Source organism: Anopheles coluzzii, chromosome 2, assembly GCF_943734685.1.
Source record: "Anopheles coluzzii chromosome 2, AcolN3, whole genome shotgun sequence".
Lineage (NCBI taxonomy): Eukaryota > Metazoa > Arthropoda > Insecta > Diptera > Culicidae > Anopheles > Anopheles coluzzii.
Window position 1 is genome coordinate 21,034,121 of NC_064670.1, and position 11,961 is coordinate 21,046,081.

Below are 11,961 nucleotides of genomic sequence, written 5' to 3' on the forward strand. Positions count from 1 at the left end.
TTTGGCGTTTGCAAGGCGCAAAGCGTTTTCCCTCCCCTGGACTTGATCGTTGTGCCATTCTCCACCATTTTGAGCTGCTGGTGCTGGTGCTGCGCCTTACCAATCAAAAGGCCACTTTCGTCCATTATTCAAATTCGATTTTCGATTTCGAACTCCATTCCGGGTTCTTTTCCGGCACGGCGACGACGTACCATTGCTGCTGCACAAGAAAAATGACATGCCACTCTGGCCCGCGATCACTCCTCATCCCCCCCTCGAAACACTTGGGCAAAGTTTCATTTGGAATTGACTTTTCCACCACCGCGTCTTTGCAGTGGCCTCCTGCGTGGCGGGAAGGGAACAGGGAAGGGCAAGAGGAGGGCAACAAAACGGCCGCTGCCAAACTGTCAATTGATGGAATTGATTTCGCTTTGGTGCAATTTTCATTTGCCGCCATTTCTTCGATCGCGGGGTCGGAAAGGAGGGTCAGAATGGTGGCGGTACATTTTTCCTTGGCAAATCTTATTTGTCCCACCAGTTTACCCGCACCCTTCCTTCGCCAAACCTTCGGAAATGGAAGCTTGATCAACGATAATTCTTCATTACATTCGCCGTACTGTGGCAGAGTGTACGTGTACGGTGGCGTTCGTTCCCCAGCGTGCCCCTGTCCTAATGCCCCCACCATCCATTTGGCGTTTTCTTTGGTTTGGCTTTTTTTTCGTTCGATAAGTGTTTGAAAGTTTTGGGTGAGGAAGTGTGTTTTTTTACCCCGTGCATTTCCAGGGCTCTCCAGGGACAGGAAGATGGAGGAACGGAACGTACGGTGACGATATTTGGTGACTTCCGTCAGCGAAATATGAATCGTGCCAATTATGAAATTAAAACACATTTATCATTTTTCCGGTTGTTTGTTTTTTGTTTTTCTTTCTTTCTTCCCTTTCATTTGGTAGCAGCGTCGGATGGATGAGGTGCTTTCTTTCTGCAGTCCGCATCATTTATAACCTGCTTGCTATTATAACAGTTTATTTACTTCTCCTTTGGTGTTTGGAAGTCGTAGATTTAGGTTGAGAAATGGATGGAAAAGAATCAAATATCTGAGTCATAATTTCATTGCCGTTATTGTATTAGAAGTACCAATAACTCCATACCGGGTTTAATCAAACTTTGACACATTTTGGTGGAAAATTTGTAACTTATTCGTGGGTCATAATAGGTTCCACCGTTTTCACTACTTTCTCCCACGTTTTAAGGCAATTTCAGATCCTGTATCGACAGCAAAACCTGGCTATCCATTGAATGGTAACATATTTTACATGATCACAATTGGAGAAGTGCTAGACTGCAAGATCGTGCTCTATCGACATGGAACAGGATGTAATCGGAAGGAGCAATGGCCAGGCTGTACAGTGGTACGAATAATACATCTAACTTCAGAGTTTCTTAGCGCGTATTAAGAGGTGGCGTTGTGGTAGTTACTCACTAGTGAACAAGCCGGCTTTCATTATCTCTTAGCTAAATGGGTCCCTATTTCCTCTATTTCGGATTGCTTTCATTGCTTTTAATTGATAGAAAATGTTTCAGATATCTTTCGTATCTTTTGTACCAGATATCTGTGTCTTCTTATATACTTTTTCAGAATCTTCCTGCTGCTGTTGCCTCCTCTGAACGGTTGCTGCTGAGGAACAAGTTGCTGAGCCCAACATTTGTCTAGCACATAAAACTCAATACAGGGTTTTCCAGGTGTTCTCATAGCTGTGGGACACTTTATTGACTCTTTCTTCGGTGAAATGAACTTAATGTAATGGGAATTGGACTCTAAAGCAACCTTGTTAGACAAATTCAATAGGCATTTCCAAGGAACCTGTCCAAAAAGGGTGCCATAGAGTCCAATTACCATCATATGAAGTTCACTTCCCATAAGAAAGAATCAAGGAAGTATGAGAACCCACAACTATGAGACCCCCTGGAAAACCCTGTATTATGTATGAAAGCTGGAGCTTACAAAAACCAGTGTTGTATCCAGTGTAGCAAAATGATCAACAACAGTGATTAAATGCTAAAGAGAGCGATTCAAAGCAATAATATTGTCTGATTATACAAACATTTAAATCCGACATCTGAACGCTACATCTTAACGCTGTCGCTAAACCTGATCTTCACCAATTCTATTAATGTATCTTGTATGTTTATCTAATCAGCTCTAGGTCTCTTGTGACCGATTTGGACCTCAACTCGCCTTAATCGTTATTAAACAATCGGAAGTAGTCCTGCCCAGGATCGAATAACATAATTCGCATTCTCTCTTTTTTATTGTGCCTTAGTTTTGATTAACCCTAATTAAAGTACATCATTTTCCCCGTTTTGTTCAACTTGAACCTTCTGCTGGAGTTGTTGCGATGCGTTAAATAGTCTACAGACTCTCCACTTCTCAACATGATACACCGCGACAGCTCACTGTACCGTGGATGGCTCCTCAGCTGTGAACCACCATCCAACAACCGTTCCGAGACACCGACGATACGAGCACACTCTTGCTGTATCTGTTCCAGCTCCAGTACAGTTGCGGGCAGTTTCGGGGCATCAGCGTTGATATTACCGTAGCAGTGATAGAAACATCGAAATACCTCGTACAATGTTCCCATCACCCCACTATACGGTTGGCTATCCTCGGAACTATCCACAAGCGGTGGAACTTTCACTCTCAGCAAACACGCATTCGTTCGATTGACGTACAGTGTGTCAGTTTTGTCGGGGTGGAAAAATTGCCCCATCGCTTTCAGTCGCAACACGTTCTGGGTTGGATCGTAGATGCGCAGGTTGAGCATGATGCAGAAGATCAGTTGCTTCGACGTCTGATTGTCCCGGTATCGATGGGAAAGGTATCGTCCGGGTGATTCGACGCGTAGATACTGGAGACAGTCAGACTGTGCTTCGGACCAGCTTTTGGTCACAATGTGGTGTTTTATTCCGTACACTGTAAGCAGTAAACTAGCGCTGCTTAGAAGCACCAACAGTAAACGATCCATGAGTACAACGCACGTTCTTAGTAAGCTGATGAGAGCAAGACACACGACTCAGTGGTGTGTTGGTGCCACAGCACGCACTCTTATATGCGAATTCTAACACAACTTGTGGAGGTTGCGGTGGGTTTTCTACGAAAGGTAACAAACGCCGGAGACCGTGGATGATTTGATAACATTTGAGGTTGGGTTATTTACTTCATAGTAATTCTTCGAAACACGCACTTCATGATTTCTATTTGTGTTTACAACATGACAAATTTAGTAGTAATTGATAGCACTTTATATTTCAAATGCAGAAATATTATTTATGTTCAAATGTGTAAATCTGAAGCAAAATATATTTATTTTGACATTAAACTAACTCCAATATCTGGAGTACTCCGGCTGGCACATCAGTGTCATTAATCGATTGTTTGTCTGTAAAATTTTTAATAACTTTATATGGTGTTTGAGAGTGTTTAATATCGAACTTGAATAATGGTGATTATAGTTATGATGAGAGTTGTCATCTAATACAGCTAAAATATACCTTTGGACTGGTTTCATGATTTATTTGCTGTTTTCCAAAGAAATCCAATATGATTAAGACACAACTATTGAGTTAATAATCTAAAAACTGTTGGAAAATGTAGCAAAACCTAGGGAACTGTGTATGAGTACAGTTTGAACGCTATTAGCAAACTCACGACGGACATGGCGTTATATATTGACCATGGAAGACTGCTGTGTAGTAGTGATGGGTAAAGTTGTCAAAATCCGGAGTAGACTCCGATCCGACTCCGATTAATTCGGAATCGACTCCGAAAGGTAGGTCCGCCCTGCATCATCCGGAAGTCGTTCGGAATCGTCCAGAATCGCCGGAAGTCGCCCGAAGTCGTTCGGAGTCGTCCGGAGTCGTCTGGATTCATCCGGAATCGGCTACAGACAGCGTCATCCAGAGTCGTCTGGAGTCGACCGAGGTTGGCCTTCGAAAAAATGGCCTGTATGAGAAGTGCATGCGCTAAGTGAAAGACAAAAAAAACACAACGAATGAAATGTCTAATCACAAGTTCAAAGGCTCCTGTTGACTTCGACCAACTCAGATTCCGGTCCACTCCGAATGGCTCCGGATGACTCCGACTCCGATCGACTTTGAACGACTCAGAACAACTCCGAACGACTCCGAATGACTCCGACGACTCCGGACGACTCCGAACGACTCCGGACGACTCCGACTTCGGACGACTCCGACTCCGGACGACTCGGAACGACTCTGGAAGGCTCCGGACGACTCCGGGTGGATCTAGTTGTTCCATTTTGCCGAAATCGGACTAACAATAGTTGAAGTCGGATCGGAGTCGTGGGTGCGACTCAGAGAGCACATCACCAGTGGTGGATTAAAGGTTGGGAGATTGAACAGTAAACTTGAAATGCCGTCGGGGGCCCCTACGATGATTCGCCAGCCTCGGGGCCCCAACGTCCATCCTTCCGGGGCCCTTGTCTGTAGTACTCTGTCCATACGGCAATCTACGGGGCCCCTAAATCGGCGGTGCCCCAGGCGACAGCCTAGTCCGCCTACCGTTAGATCCGCTACTGCACATCACTACGGTGTACTACAAAAATAATAAATAAATATAAAATTCTTGCTGTGTAAAATCATCCACAAAAGCTAAAAGAAGAACAAAATTGTCTAAAAATGGACCAAAAACATACAGATGTTTAAACAAAAATCGAAGTACAACAAACAACTCTAGCAATTGGCAGTATTAGCATATCATGCAAAACCTCAAAAAGTCGTCCTTTTTCACAGTTATGTGTTTTACACTTCACTTTTTCTTCTTCTTGCAATGCACGTGGCAACAACACCTTTTGCAATAGTAATCATCAGCAGAGCAGACAGTAAGAGCATCGGATCATTTATTCTAATCACCAGCATTAAAGGTAGCTTAGTCGTTCCGTACCCGTACCCGTTGTGTGTTTGCAATCGAAGAAATATAAAACTCATTATACAGACAACCAGCAGCAGAGTAGGTAGTAGTAGTAGTAGTAGCAGTACAGGAGGAACAACAAAAAAACAGCACCGAATCTCACCTTTGGCCGACAAACGACACAAGCACGGCGCTGTGGAGTTGTTACCGGCCAACGGGCCATGGCATGGCACAGGCATGGCATACACAACCGAACCGAAAAGTGGTTGTTATTTCTGTATTTTTTCTCTTCATTTTTGAACCAGTTTTAGCTGCTCTAACTTCAGTTTGGACTACTATAGCAAAGGGGGGGGGGGGGGGCAAGCGACCGCCGGTGGGGCACCTCCTAGGGGCGCTGGACGGTGGCTAATTTGGTTGTGCCACACTGCACTAAACACCGGTTCGGTTTTCGCACTAAAACAAATGGTTTGATCATTTAAATTTATCAAAAATAGTTTTGCCACCCTCTAACAGGGGCCTTCAAGGGGGGGGGGGGGGGGGGAGGCCTCACACAAACTACAATCTAATGCGTCGTTGTTGTCGTGGGACAACGGGGGCGGGGTGGGGGGGAGAGGATGGGGTACAGTTTGAAGTCGACATTTTTCTGCTTCACAAAATTTGTCGCATTTATTTCGAGGGGGGTTGGGTTGAGTGGAGAAAGGTTCCGTTTTAGAAAATGCAACTGCTATTAGTGGGTGGGTGGAGCGGGTGGGCGGTTTGCATCACATCAATCTAATTGCATCGGTCTGTCGGCATTTCGATTGATTTGCATTCATATGGGGGCGATTGGGGCGTAATGATTGATGCAAATGCACTGGCGAAAGAATGCAAACACACAATTGTGCAGCATAACTTTGATTTAAACGGTTTCTAGCAGTGTTTGTAGCCTTCTAAAGTAATGGAATTAGATGGTGTGTGATTTTTAAACGATTTCACAGGAACAGTAGTGTACTTAAGTGTATCTTTTCAGCAGTATTTAATTAAAGGAAATTCAATTTCGTAACGAAAAATTAAAAAAAATTTAAGAATAAATTCGTAACGAAAAATTACACTTCATTCAAAACAAGACGGCAAACAAACAACCAAAACGGCAAACATATTTCACTCCCACATCCCCTCCCCCCAGCATCTTTCCCCTCATTTGTGATTTGTATAGTATTTTAATTGGATAATTAAAGTGGTGTAAACTAAACTTGTAAACAACCGCTTACACACTGTGCTGCGATATGCACCGAAATCCGCCCGGCGCCTGTAAACAAGGGCCGCCTCTCATACTCACTCCTTCCCATTTGCCACGTGCCGGTCACGTGGCGCAGGATGCTGCAATGCGCTGGAAACGCTCTTGCCCAGCAAGTCACCAAGAGGAACGGGAGGAAGTCGACTTGAAACTAAATTAACCGAAACCTCGACCACCACCATCGAACAAAACAAGAGCAAGTGTTTTTCACCCAAGTGAGTGGTGAGCATAAGTAAAACGGGGGATGTTGTTGGTTGCTTCACAACTGCCCACCCACCCACCCGTGGGTCGTTGCATTGTCGCGTGTTTGGTCGTTACGCTGCCGGGTGTCGTAAATCTGCATCAACAACACATTAGAAGAATCTAGCTAGCCTCCGTGCGCCCAAACCTCTCTAACCACAAACTGTGCTTTGCTACCCCGTTTTGGGCAAACAAATTAGGCACGCCGAAAAACACATACACACACACACCAGCACGCACGCCAAACCGCCACACGCGTAAAACGTTGCGCCATCAAATGGCGCGCAAGCAAGCAAGAGGCGGCGCAAAACAAACAGACATTTGCGCAAGCAAAGGGCGAGCTATTAGACAACAACCATTCAACGGGAGAGAGAGGATGAATAAACTTAATTAAATTATAAACACACTTTCAAGCACATTTTCACACACACACACACTAGCACACACACATCGAACATGTTCGAAAGAGTTTTGCGTAGCTTCTTCTGATTCCGATATTCCCTTGACCACGTGGCACTGCACTCGGGTTGGACACTTTACCGTCTTGGTTCTACCCCTTCCTCTATCTCTCTGTCTCTTCTTGCAAGACGCACAGCATACATCATGGCTAAAAAAGTGGTTTAGGTATTACAGCAAAAAACGACTTGGCAGCTAGAGCCGGTGTTAATGCATTCGTCGCAAATTGGAATTTATTTTCTCCGCCTTGGCTCATACTTGTAATGAAACCACACATGGGGTGAGAGCTTTTTGAGGACATTATTCCCGATCGCCGGGAGAACAATCCGGAACCGTGGTTTGTGGTTTTTTTTTTCTTTTTTCTTTCTTGCAGCACACTGGCCAGTACAGGATATATATGAAAAGGCGCCTTCGAAATGGGATCTTAATTTATGATCGGTTTTTACTGTTGGAAAATGTCTAAAATCTATAACGTAGACGACCCTTTTGGGGGGGGGGGTGATTGCAAATTAGTGTCCATTATCGAAATGGTGGACCATTGCGGGGCGGATATTGGTGGAAGGAAAGCGGTGCAGAATGTGGTTGAAAATTGCGACACTGGAAAGAAATTAGTGAAATGAATCTTGGCTCGTTGGAATGTTTTTTTCTTCTTGCATGTTAAGGTATGGAGGGAAGTCATGTGCATGAATTGGATGTAAATAAATTGTGCTATAAAGCTAAACCACCAACACTAAAAACGTGTCTTGCAACAAACTACAAACGTCTGAGTGCTTTGTTTTAAAATACATTTGAAAAACTCAATTGTTTTATGTTTTAGTACAAAAAAACATGTTCTAACGAAGCCAAAACGATGTCTTCCGACAGCACACACACACACACACACAATGGGCCCGTTTCTACACCTCATCAAAATGTACATACATGATCAAATGCTGTTCAATATATTCAGCAACAATATTTATTATGTCGTGCTGGGCAATATCATGCCCGAATGGCGGATTACACACACACATACACACACACAAACACACAGCCACACGTGCGCACCACCACTCTACCTGTGGGCGCATAAATATATATGCTTGCCGTGTGGGGGGTTTCGGTAGTCACGGCAACATCCCGTTTACACCGTTTGCAAACATGCCGGTGTGCTTTTCCTTGCTGGCGCTTGCTTCGATTCCGATGCCGAAGTCGACGCCAAATCCCTCCGCTGGGGGCTTTCGCAATGGTAGCGTGGCTAGCAAAGGGGGGGATGATGGTGTATATTTTCTTTGAGGTATAAATTATGCTTCGAGTCGTTTCTCGACTAACCGAAAACAGGGTTTTTTTTGTGTTGTTTCCCTTGTATTATCGTTAAATGTAAGCGCTGGGAGTGAAATGGGTCGATTAGGGTGAGAAAAATGTTCACCTTTCGCCGCCGTGCCGCCAGGTGGTGCGTGGCTGATCGCGTTGAACATTAGAACATTGCTCGCTAGAAAAAGGCAGGAGACTGAAATGGGCAACGGAATAATCATGGCTGCGAGTGGCGTGTTAACATGGTGAGGTTTCCCCACAGTTTCCTTTTTCACTTGATCGTACTAGCGTAAATTGCTTTGGTCCTCCGAGACCCTCCTGGTGGGGTATGACTCACGACAGACGCTGTCCTTCGTGTCCTTCTGGCCTTTTGTGTCCATCTGTCCTTTGTCCGTGTCAGGATATCCGGTTCGTCGCCAACCTCTCCAAGACCGGCTGATGCAATACTAATATCCTTCGTGTTTACTATATCTCGCATCTCGCGTGTTATCAATGTTCTTTGGATCTGAGCAGTTAGTTGATGGAATTTTATTGACTAATGTGTCCCCAGATGCAGCCGCAGTTGCAGCATTGTTTTAGGTTCCAACTCTTTTCAAGATAGTAGCTTAATCTGTTAGGCCGGTCTCGTAGTACAGTCGTCAACTCGTACGACTTAACAACATGCCCATCATGGGTTCAAGCTCCAAATAGACCGTGCCGCCATACGTAGGATTGACTATTATCTTGCTATGGGGGGAAATCAATTAGTCACTGAAAGCCAAACCCACAAGAGGTAAAGGCAGGCCTTGACCGACAACGGTTGTTGAGCCAAAGAAGACGAAGAAGAGCTTAATCTGTAGCTAAAATAGGAATAATTCTACGATCTTTTATGCAATGATATTAAAGCATTTGAGGGAATTCTGGTATCGCTTGGTGCGAGCTTTATATTAAAAGGGTTCACAATAATGTGACCAGTAAAAGCGTGGCTATTTAAAAAAAATGTGAAAGCAATCACGAATGTCATCTACAACCAGCTCGAACCAAGACACACAGCTCGCTCGTTGTAAACTCTTCACTCATGTTCAAACGCTTTTCATTTTCTATACACTTGTCCTAAGATTATCATCAAGTCTTGTAATAATCGGTGTCTGAAGAATGGCGCTTTACAAACACAATAAAATTATACGTGCAGGTAAAGCTTCTACTGCCCTTGTTCCTGTTTCAGCGGCATGCACTCCGCTTTCATGTGCGCCCGCTGCCGGTGTTTGATCAGCGTGCTGGAATCGATGAACCGCATACCGCACGGTTCGCACTGGTACGGCTTCTCCCCGGTGTGTATCCGCCGGTGGATCACCAGCGTGGTGTTGCGCTTGAACGTTTTCGCGCAAAACTCGCACGCAAACTGCTTCTCGTCACTGTGCACGAGCGCGTGCCGGTCCAGGCTGTGCTTGTGGATGAACGTCTTGTCGCACACCGCGCACCGATAGGCCGGCATACCCAGGTGCTTCGTTTCGTGGTCCTTCAGCGTCAGCTTCTTCTCGAACTTCTGCCCACAGTGCGAGCAAACGTACAGCGTCTTGTTCTCCCGGTGGCTGTTGTAATGGTGCTTGCGCAGCTTGAACTCGGTCGAAAACTTGCGCGGACACTGGTCGCACTGGAACAGCTCGAGCGCGAGCGAATGCTCCTCCGTCAGATGGCGCAGCAGCTGATGGTCGACGCGGAACTCTTTGTCGCAGATTTTGCACACCGTTTCCTTCGGTTTCTTTAGCTCCTTCGGTTTGATGGCTGGCTGCCGGCGGTGATACCGTCGGTGCAGGACGGACTTTTCGAACGAGGTAAACTTCTTCGTACAGACGTCACAGGGAAACAGGGGAAACCGTAGCTCGGAATGGTCCCGCTCGAAGTGCCGCGCCAGATAGGAGTTGCTGACAAACTTCCGATCGCACACCTGACAGTAGAGTAGATTTTTGTTCTGCGGCTCCTTGCTGCATTGGTCGCCGCCTCTAGGGGAGGTCGGAATTTCTTGCCCATGTCTACGCATGTACTTGCGCTTTGGTCCGCGTTCCTTGACGCCGGCACAGCTTCCCGACCGTAGATGGCGCTTCAGATGGGAGGACTGTGTGAACTGACGGCCGCAAGCCTTGCACTTTAGCTTGCCCCGCAGCTGGGCCGCATGTTGCCGCTTGTGTGTGTTCAGGTGGGACAGCACCTCGAACTCCGCCGGGCAGTACAGGCACCGGTAGGTGTTGCAGTCTTTGTTGTGGTTCTCCAGCTGCCGCTCGGAGCTGTACTTGCGCGGGCAGTACATGCAAACGAACGGATACTCGTGCGAGATCAGATGCTGATTTACCTCGTCGATTGTGCGATAGTACTGCAAACATTTGTCGCAGTGAAATGGGAGCAATTTAAGATGCACCGTCCCCAGGTGCTCTTGCAGTTCACTCTCCGATTCCAGCGTTTCCATGCAGATGTAGCATCGGCTGACCGTTTCGTCGTAATAACAGTCGTCCTGTTGTTGCTCGTGCTGCTGTTTTTGCTCCCCATCCTCACTGTCTGCAATCTCGTACAGCTGGTGCTCAATTTGGTCGTCCGATTCGTCCCCTGCCGCAATCCCGTCTTCCTCTGGTTCCATGATGTGTTCCTCTACCATTTCGCTCTCATGTTCACCCTCCAGCGTATCCTTGTCCTCTTCTATGATCTCACCCTCGTCGAGTTCCGTTTCGTCCAGCGTTAGCTCCTCGTACACCAGCTCCTCCACCAGATGGTCCTCCTCTTCGTTCTCTTCCTGTTTGATGACGGCGCCACACTGTTCAGTTCCAGCCTCTGCTTTCAGCAACATGTCCGGTGGCAGTATCTCCACTTCCGTTTTCTCTATCACCATTCCCTCGATGACGTAGCCAGAGTTGACGTTGCTCTCCTCTGTTTTGGACAATTTCTTTTTACTACTACCACCCGCCCCATCGGCTTGCATGTGTATTCGCTTGTATTGCCTGCGGAAGATGAAGAAAAGGATTGTGTTATTAAACGCAACCAACTAAACCCACCCATCCGGCTTACGTACGTCCACAGCACATCGAAAATACGATTTCTCTCATCGAAATGGGCGCGTAATTTTTCAATCAACCGAACCTGCATGACACAATCATCACATACGTTCTGGAACGGCCAATTGTCGGTGATCTAAAATAAACAGAAACCAAATAAAGGTTTTGATGTGGCAGGAACTCTGGAAGAATTTCGCCGTGTACTCACGTCTATCTTGAGGAAGCAATCGATGACGTTGATAAGCTCCGTTTCCGACAGAGCGCATTCGAGAGGGATCAGTTCTTCCTTGTGCTCTAAACACAAGCGGCAGGTGCCGTTCGATAGCTCGTACGTTGGCCCAGTTTCCGGCGGCATTTTGGGCAGGGAAAATTACGTCCGCGGCGTTATAATGCGGGTAGTTTGGAGAATTTGGACGCTGTTCGTGTTTGGCGAATAAAAACAACAAGCTCGCAGCTGTCACAACAACAATATCGATTTGACAGCTTGGACCAAGATTTGTATACCCGAACATAAACTGATCTAGATATAAAATTTGGACAGATTTCAGGTAAAATGTATACCACAAAAATACAGTTCAATCGTGAAAAATTCTTTGTTGGTTGCTTCACCATAAGTTAAAAACATTTTTCGCTTTCTTTTTCACATCTCGCAAACTTACTTTCCTCGAAAAACCTAGATACCGTTAAGAATTTAAAATTCGATTGAAATTTGACCAACAGCTTGCACCTCAATCACCCACTGTGCGGAACAAATCAACAAAGCG

The 11,961-nt window shown here is 45.8% G+C and overlaps 2 protein-coding genes across 2 annotated transcripts; both read right to left on the reverse strand.

Moving 5' to 3' along the window:
* Positions 1-2,312: 2,312 nt before the first annotated feature.
* Positions 2,313-3,005, reverse strand: LOC120952273 (general odorant-binding protein 69). The gene has a single exon (XM_040371510.2). It carries the CDS (start codon positions 3,003-3,005, stop codon positions 2,313-2,315), a length of 693 nt encoding a protein of 230 aa, XP_040227444.2.
* A 4,083-nt stretch (positions 3,006-7,088) lies between these two features.
* LOC120948288 (zinc finger protein 708-like) lies at positions 7,089-11,655 on the reverse strand. The gene is made up of 3 exons (XM_040364455.2): positions 11,406-11,655; positions 11,215-11,333; positions 7,089-11,143 (listed from the first exon to the last, which is right to left on the reverse strand). Exons 1-3 carry the CDS (start codon positions 11,550-11,552, stop codon positions 9,355-9,357), a joined length of 2,055 nt encoding a protein of 684 aa, XP_040220389.2. The 5' UTR covers positions 11,553-11,655; the 3' UTR covers positions 7,089-9,354.
* Between the last annotated feature and the right edge of the window lie 306 nt (positions 11,656-11,961).